Raw genomic sequence first — 9,259 nt, 5'->3', positions numbered from 1 at the left:
TATGTCTGTATTTATTTCAAAACTGCAAGTGAAATTGCTCTGCATCAAGTTTGAAAAAGGTTGAGTGCAAAATTTTGCATTTTTTTAAAAAACCAAGAAAGACTAGTTGGAGTGCAATGCCTTTTGGGAACAATTTTAACAAATGCAATGACTGCAGATGAAAAATGGTAGCTACATAGAAGGGCACTTGGGCAATAAAATATAAGTTTTGAAAAAAACGAGAATTAAAATACAACGTAAAAAAGTTTCATCAGGAAGAATGTCTTTACTATCTGGCAATAATCTGGTTTTGTGATGCAGTCGATGGTTCAGATTCAAATCGATCAGTTCAATCCAACCATAAACTATTAATGCCTGACTTATACTCGTCCGTCCCACTGTCAATGACACCGGAGGTAGTGCGACTGAAATGAGAAATCGTAAAATATGTATGAGAAGAGTTTCCGAGTATAGACGATTTTAGATGATGCACTATAAAATGGGCGGAAAGACTATGCATGCAATAATTGGCCTACAGTGATCATTAAATGAATGATATCATTTTTCGCTGTATTCTAATGAATAGTTGATTGTATGTTAAATAAGGCTGTCTGGAAAAACTACGGGAATGGCACGCACATTGTTAAATAAATGTCCGGTCGTATTAGGTCAAACCACATGGAAGTCGAGAACAATTCCACTTTGATGCGATTCCATGCCTAGAAGCCATGAAGTCTCTACGCGTGTGCAGCAAGTCACGTAGGCTAGATGCTACTACATGATCAACATTATGTAGGCTGCACAGAGAGGCACACGTGAAGACTCAATGGCATTCATACAAATCTTTTTTTTTTTTTTTTTTTGTGAATAAAATTGATGTCTTGGCGATTTAGATGCTGTGTATGTTTGGACTTTTTTCTCAATAATTTTGATTACAAGTTTTTACAAACTAAAGCCTTCCTAGCATAACAGTGCGTACCTGGCATGACTTAAACATAAATGAAAATTAAGGCGAATTTGAATTTAAATGGCCACTCACACGACTCTAAAGTGATAATCCGCGTCGATAGTTTGTTAGGTATGCCGCCTTAACCGCAGCGTTCAAAAATGTCTTGAGTCAGGTCAAACCATAACTCACATGTTAATGCACTTATCTTCTGATTCTAGAAGTAAAGGAAATAGTTTAAGCTTCGGGCTGCTTGTTTTAGATCACATATGCTTCTCGAAGGTTACGAGTAGAAGACTGGCCAAATTTTGTAGACGATTTAGGATACACTGGAATAAAATGAATGTAGACATTTGTATACTTTGCTGGCTGGTTATGCAGCTATTTAGGCTTGCTGGAACTGAGGTGTTCACGTCAATGAATGATTTGCAGAAGGTTTTGATAGCCGAGCAAAGAGTGGCCCAGGAGCTCAGGGAACACATCAAAACAGAGGAGAGGAGGCTACAACAACTTCGTCGGTAAGGAGAAAAAAAAACATACTAGACTATATACATGCAGTGGTATCCTTCTTGCTTTATAGTTTTATTGATTATGTGACGATATTTAATATTTGCCAACTGTTGCACGATTGTCTGGGCCACGTTTCACTCATGCACTTTTAATGGTCAAGCGCTTGTAATTGTTGGCCTACTATTAAATGTTTGAACGCAAGTTTTTTTCAACAATACATAGAAAGAACATAAAACAGATTTCACAGACCATTTTAAATATTTTACAACAGAAAACAAGCTATTCTTTTACAGCGACCTTAGATCATGATTTAAAGTTATATTGCACTGTTATATGAAACATAGGAAGCAAATCGTTGCTGCAAAAATACCCCATGAAGCGTTTTTTAATCGCACTAGATAATTTAAAACGCTATGCCCAAACGCGTTTTCCAGATTGTTCTTTGGATTTTTATGGCCATTCTAGTGCCATAATGGGCAATGACTATGTTCTCGAATTTCGATGCCTTTTTACATTAAACATGGTTTTAACGTTTCAGACATGACATATTTATGTTATATAATGGCTTTATATAACAATGCGTACTTTATTTCCGTTCAGTAATTTGTCCTTGTGCCTTTTTAAAGTATAAGACCATGCACCAAATGCTTGAGGTTATTGTAAAAATTGGTGTTTAAAGATGTTATTTCCTAATTACACTTGAACTTGATTCGCTAATTTGGTATTGAGAAAAATTTATATAATGTTTGACAATTATTCAATTTCACAACGATCGAGCAACATGAGGAATATAATTCACGTGAAAGGTCAGTGAAGCCGCGAGGAACGGTGTATGAAAATGAACCCAGAGAAAGTTGTCTAAATGGGATGATGACGTGTGTTAATGGTTATGGTTTCTACTTTAATCATATGTCAGCACCTTAAACTTCATTGTAACTCTATAATAAGGTCATTAGTTCCACTTGTGAGGTTTAAAGGGAAACCTATAGCTACTAGTATTATATTAACTCCGAGGATGTAATGGCAATTTTAATAGCGTGGAGGAGATATAGACTTGCGTTTAAACGAACCCAGGGACTTTTGGTGAGAGTGATGGAATATTCCGACAGAATATCAATCGCGATTTTATTATGGCTTAACTAGGAGAAAATGCAACATTCATGCAGCTCTTCTTTGAGATACAGGTGACATTATGTATCAGATAATACACTGTCATCGGAGCGATATATGCCAGAATACCTCTGTTAGCGAGAAGTGTTCATGGCATGTCGCTAGAGGGTGACACTGTACTATTTGACTTACATACCAATAGAAAACAATCGCATTTCACTGAAAAATACCCCTAAAATTGAATAAAGCATATATTGCAAAGCGTATATTGCATCTCTAAGTTTGTATTAATCTTGTTCTTCAAAACTGCTTGACGGAACCTCTTGACTTGCAATCGAACACATCAGCGACGGGGATAAAAATTTGCATGTCCCTTTCAATATTTTTATGTTTTCCTACACGGTATGCAACGCTACCTAATTAAAATGCATTACTCAAGGGAATTGTACAACTTCGGTTACTTGGTAACTTCCTTAGCCAGTAGTTCTGTGAAAGCTGCTTTAGTGAAATTGAGCAGATGAGGATGTCTCTCTTTGAAATATCCCATCATTTTTGTGAGTGTATAGGTTAAAAAATAACAATGTTAAATATACATTTTAGTTAAATCACTTAAAAATTGCTTACATAGGGACCGACTGCCGTCTAATGCTTTGAACTAACAGTAGAGAACGCTTATAATCGGATCCTCTGATAACACAGAAACATATTGAAAGAAAAACTTTCTAATCAGGAGAAACGAGGTGACAGCTAGGCTTTATCAGCAGTACCCAACTGTTAAATGGATAACAGATATTTATTTATTTATTTATTTATAAGAATCGATTTTACATATTAAAACCAAAGTGCATACGCCTGTGGCTTCTAGTGGAATTTTATTGTATTTTGCTAACAGATACAACTGAATGAGACAACTACGTGTGTGTATCACAAAGCAGAATGCAATGCCACCTATAACTGTATGATGTAAAACTATAATGGGGTATATAGGGTCTATAATCTCCACAAACTCAACCTTAGATCATTTCATGATTTCCCATGGGCTTTTCCTAAATGTATTATTCCGCTTGAATAACCTTACTTCACCCCATTTTTGTTATCCACAACAATAGTATTCTTTGTTGGATTAAATTTCGTTAATGTTTTTTTCTAATTATTTCTAACACGAAAGGAACAGGTATTTACAATGATACAATTTTGTCAATATTCTTATGTGTCAGCTTGGCAGATGAATTTGAAGAACACAGCAACGGAGCTCTAGATGAATATGAAGAACATTTGGGCAACCCAGTCAATGCTTATCTTTTGTTAAAAAAATTGACCGTTGATTGGCAAAAGGTTGAAAATCAACTGGCTGGACCCAATACCACAGGTAAGGGCTACTAGTCACGGTTTATTTTTACAAAAATTATTCAATCATTTTTCTGTAGCAAGCGCGCATTAATATCTGCCTATTTAAAGATGGGTATATTTTTACTTAAACGGTTTTTTTTTTATTTTGTACATGTATGTAGGATCAGAAAGGAAAAAAACTCATGATATGACTGGTCTCAAGCATTAATGAATCAGAATCACTTTATTAATGAATTAGCCACTGGTAAGATAACAGACTTTGCTGGCTGCGGCGTAATAACTTAATATTCAGTTGCCGTTCTTTAAGGCGGTTGTTTTTAATTATCAAAATTCAGAATTTTCTCAGAGAATTCGAGGTTCAGAAATGGAATGTCTCCCAGACGAGGATGATTTAACGGGTGCAATAGCGGCCTTGCTCAGACTTCAGGACACTTATTACATTCCAACATCAGCCATCGCGTCTGGGAGGATAGGCGAAAAGAGAGGAAACAGAATGTCAGGTTAGCCAATATTTGAGAAAAGGACATGATTGACAGGAATTTTGAGAAAGACGAATCATATTGCAGGCTCCAGGTTTTTTATTATTTCTTTCTTTCTTTCTTTTTTGTTCTTTTTTCAGTTGTGAATTATAAGACTTAAACACTTAACTCTTTCGAAAAATTAACATTATTGTGAGTCACTCTTACTTTCTTATTCTTCTTTGTTCGCTTAATATCACAATGACGAATATAAGTATATTTGTTTAATGTTTTATAGAAGGAAGCGTTAGATATCACTGGCAAACGGTCTTCACCATTTTGTTGTCAAGTCCTAGTATCGTTTTTTACTGCTTCGCCAAAAAAAAAAAAATGATGGCTGTAGATATCTGATTATGTAAACTTCAAATGACAATCATGGCCCTTCAACTTATTTCAGCCGAGGATTGTTTCTTAATTGGGCGCCATGCGTACCTGGAAGGGGCGTGGCACCACGTGGTGTCCTGGATGCTACAAGCCTTAGAGGAGTATCAGAGAGAAGACAACAAAACTGCAGACAAAGTAGACATATTAGACCACCTTGTTTATACACTTGTGCAGGTAGGATTGACCAAAGATATCTGTTCGTTTTTCTTTTTTTATGAACTGCAGGATGTGCATTTGTGTTTAAAATGATTGGTAATAATAAAACAAACACCAAGGTCAAAATAAAATTCGTTTTAAAAAGGTGCACTTTATATCACTCTCCTGCCATGTTGGTGAGGCATAAGTAACCATTGTTTTTCTAAAATTAATATTTTCAGCAAGGAAACATAAAACGTGCGTACAATATCACGCTGGAGCTATTAGCAGCAGGTGCGCTGTCATTTCACATCTTCAACACGTTTTCTCTCATTGACCTAATAATTCTCTGGAACGATTTATTATAATAAAATGCACTCCATATCACAATTTACAAGTTGAAAATATTATTAAAATTTACTTGATTCAATTAACGATTGTTTATAATAACAAGGTATAATGAAATAGAAGCAGTTAGTATACTACTCAGATGATAACTACAGTACTGTATATGTCATTTTTGGTCAGACATAGGCCTATCCAATTTAAATACTTATTTGTTTGCCTTATTTTCTTTATTTTGTATTGCGAAACACTCTTCATTGTATCTTTCAAAGACCCAAACCATCCAAGAGGCATACAAAACAAGATGTATCTAGAGGACAAGTTGGCTAATAAACTGAGCGACTTGGAAGATATTCCGCCTTTAAACAATCCCAGAACAGGTGATCTTCAATCTGAAGATCTCGACTACGAGGCCATCTGCAGGGGAGACAAAATTACGGTGGGGTGAACAGTTTGAAGATTCGTTTTGTTTCAAGGCAGTTTAATTGAAACTCTAAGATAAATAAGATCGTGATGTTGGAGTTGACAGTGGGGCAATTTGCTTTTTGTGCGGGCTTGGAAACTACCGCTAAAAAGTTGCTTGCCTTGCATTAAATGCTGCTTTAGTTTTAAGAGTTCGAAATTCGTATTACAAAATTATCCAACTTTTAATTATTTCTAGGAAAACCCTTACAGACACAAGTTGTCTTGCCGTTATTTCCATAACAACAAGCCCTCTCTGCTACTGAGACCAGTTAAACAAGAAACAGTGTACCTAAACCCTACTTTGACATACTACCACGATTTTCTCTCAGAATATGAGATGGACGTCATCAAGAAATTGGCCGGACCTAATGTAAGTAACTTACATATAAAGAAAGAAATTGATAATCTTTACTGGCACATCAATGGTTACCTCGTCAGGGCGTTATATTTGGCTTGGTTTCAATTCTTTAATTTTAATGTTATGTACATGTATTTTCTAGTTAAAACGTGCTACTGTAAGAAACGTGGCCACACACAGATATGAACCCGCACGGTACAGAATCAGTAAAAGGTGAGATAAACTAAGTTTATCGGGACCTTATTTATTTCTCTCTAAAACCAAACAAAAAACTTTAGTTAGATTTTTATCAAGTGTGAGAGAAACAAACATATTGATAAGCTATAATCACCATTTCAGCATATAAGTGTTTTTTCTTTGTGTGTGTGTGTGTGTGTGTGTGTATGTGTGTGTGTGTGCGCGTGCGTGCATGTGGGTCTGCATGTAATTTCTCTCCGTTTATTTTCTCTTCACTTTTAAAGCGCATGGTTTGATGATACGTACGACCCTATGATCGAGAGGGTGCGCAGGAGGATATCAGATGTGACCGGACTGTCTCTAGAAAATGCAGAAGCATTACAGGTCAGTCTAAAACACGTCACGGACATGGTCACTACTGGACTTTCGAAAGTTTTAATGTCTCACAAGGGTTAAGTTTTATAATATCATTTAAGGTGTGCTCTTATTTGTTAAGCTTAGCTTTTTAGTATTCTAAACCCAAGGTTTTAAGAATCAGTTTTGTTTCCTAACTAAATCAGTTGATACAAAATTTCTCATTTAGGTTGCCAATTACGGACTGGGTGGTTATTATGCACTACATCTAGATTGCGCTAAGGTCAGTATTTTATCCAAAATGTTTGGACTGTGTGACGTTAGATTTAGTGCTCAGCGTTTCAAGGCTTTTACCAGCACTTTGTAAAATCTAAAAGGTGTCAGAGAGCAACAGTGATTTACAATTTCTACATTATATTTTGAAAATGGTTTCTTTGTTTCATTCCTTTGTTTTCATTCTAAGAAAGGAGATAACGATGCATTTGAAGAATACAGAGGGAATCGAATAGCAACCTGGATAAACTATGTAAGTACTTTGTAAGCTTTGTCCTTAAAATGTCGAAACACACAGGGTAATGGTATCTCAAAACTGCATGTAAACTAATGCTAACCCTTAGTAGGGACACCAGAACCATATGTAATTTAAACACGTGGAGCTATGCACTATTATTTGCTCCTTACTGTGCTTGATAGTTTCTTTCTTCAGAAATTACTTACCTTTTTGTGTTATAGAGGATTATGCGAGTTACTGCATTTTTTTATATAGACCGAAAATTAGATACAATAAGGCTATCAGAGGGATCATTTTTCAGGTCTACTCTTTATCCATACTTACTTTAGTCACATATACAGTATATTTTATTTAGATGAGCGACGTTGAAGCTGGGGGCGCCACAGCGTTTGTCCGCATTGGAGTAAGAGTCCCACCTAATAAGGTAACCCCTCCCCCCCCCAAAAAAAAAAAAAAGTGGAAGAAGGAAAATAAATACATAAGATGAAAAAATTAATGAATAGATGAAATAAAATTATGTGCTAAATGTTTTCAGTTTCATCAAAGAATCAGAAATTCGAACAAAAAAAAGCAACAATTTGATTCAAATTCTTCTATATTTGATTTAGGGAGGTGCAGCTTTTTGGTATAACTTATTTAAAAATGGTGAAAGCAATTTCCAAACAAAGCACGCGGCCTGTCCTGTTCTTTTAGGGCAGAAATGGGGTAAGTGTCTTCGCCAAAGTAGCATAAAAATTATTTATGCACAGTGTTACGGATGTACTCTATTACAAAAGTGTGCAAAAGGTATATTGATAAATAAATAGAATAATAAATTAGTAAATAATAATAATAATAATAATATTTTAAATGTAGAGATCATGCCTTGGATACATTGGTAAAAGGAGGATAAGAGTGTTGAATTAGAACATTTATTTCTCCATTTCTTTATTTTATCTTTTTTCCAGTTTCAAATTTATGGTTCCACGAAAGAGGTCAGGAGTTCATTCGACCCTGTGGCTTGGACCCAAATGAGTAGTTTTAGCAACACCGCCACCTCTTGCCGCAAACGACATGTATCCATGGTATCCATGGTCGTGTAACAGGCCAACGGTTCAGTGTTTAAAACATGTTTACATTTCAGTTGTGAAAGATTAAGCTAATATGATCATCCTCAACGCTGAGCAAGGCACGCGACTTGACTTAATTTCTAAGATTGCCTCCTTGTAGTCATAAATCATATTTCAAATTTTGGTGAAATAGCACGGTACTAAGTTCAAGCTTTACAACTGGCATATTCAAATTTTAAAATCGTGTTTACCTCTAAGTTTCAAATCGCAAAGATATCGATACGAAGTGATATTGACCACCCAGATTTTTGTTACAAAATAAAAACTAGAATATTTTCATTTTGTCAGAATATCGACGGTCTCTAATGCTTCTGTTACAGAAAATGATTGGTGTTTCTTAAAAAAAGCGATTTGTTGTGAATTGTTAATTTTTTCATATAATTTGGTAAACGAATGGTTGAATCTTAATTATGTAAAATATGTAAACAGCATTTAAAATGAAATGCAATTACTTAATCTTGGAGCAAAAGAAATTGAACGTTTATTGAATAAAAATCGGTCAAAAGTCAGAGACATTGAGGTGCAACGTGTGACAGGAATGGTAGTCCGCTAGGAACAGTAGTCCGTTCCCCATTACTTTGTACAGGTGGCATTCGTCCCAAATACTAACCCCTAATACTCTGACTAACCCTAACCTGTGCTGATCATAGGAGACCCCGAACGTCCATTCCTAGGACTACCATTCCTGTCACACCGGCTTCTTACTGTTGAGAAATGCGTACTGTCTACATGTAGTTCATCCCAATGCTACCGAAACTGTAACGCTTAAATGCATAAGGCCATCAACATGTACTAAAAGTGATGTAATTAAATAAAGTACAACATATACACATTATAATTTAGTTGTTGCATCGTTTTGTCTTTAGAGGGTACTGGTATAAACATTATATCCAAACGCATCTCGCATAGGATTTTTCAATCATGAAGAATTACCAATATGCTTTTTAATCAGCATTGTTGATTTCATATATATTTGTCTAATCTTCTTCTTAATTATTTAGCAATTTT

At 35.4% G+C, this 9,259-nt stretch overlaps 1 protein-coding gene across 2 annotated transcripts; it reads left to right on the top strand.

The window, feature by feature from the left end:
* Window positions 1-863: 863 nt before the first annotated feature.
* LOC106168221 (prolyl 4-hydroxylase subunit alpha-1) lies at window positions 864-9,089 on the top strand. 2 transcript variants are annotated; one of them, XM_087007062.1, is made up of 14 exons: window positions 864-1,443; window positions 3,763-3,914; window positions 4,231-4,395; window positions 4,811-4,971; window positions 5,175-5,226; window positions 5,550-5,716; window positions 5,939-6,112; window positions 6,243-6,313; window positions 6,562-6,661; window positions 6,861-6,914; window positions 7,095-7,157; window positions 7,498-7,566; window positions 7,751-7,847; window positions 8,090-9,089. In XM_087007062.1, the coding sequence occupies exons 1-14, from the start codon at window positions 1,118-1,120 to the stop codon at window positions 8,158-8,160; spliced, it is 1,722 nt and encodes a 573-aa protein (XP_086863188.1). In that variant the 5' UTR covers window positions 864-1,117; the 3' UTR covers window positions 8,161-9,089. The 2 variants fall into 2 exon arrangements, with proteins under 2 accessions (XP_086863188.1, XP_086863189.1); XM_087007063.1 differs by lacking the exon at window positions 864-1,443 and adding an exon at window positions 1,474-2,619.
* Window positions 9,090-9,259: the final 170 nt, after the last annotated feature.

Source organism: Lingula anatina, chromosome 2 (genome assembly GCF_051362555.1).
Source record: "Lingula anatina isolate TDL-2025a chromosome 2, LinAna3.0, whole genome shotgun sequence".
Taxonomy (NCBI): Eukaryota; Metazoa; Brachiopoda; class Lingulata; order Lingulida; family Lingulidae; genus Lingula; species Lingula anatina.
This window is presented reverse-complemented; position numbering and strand designations above follow the sequence as displayed.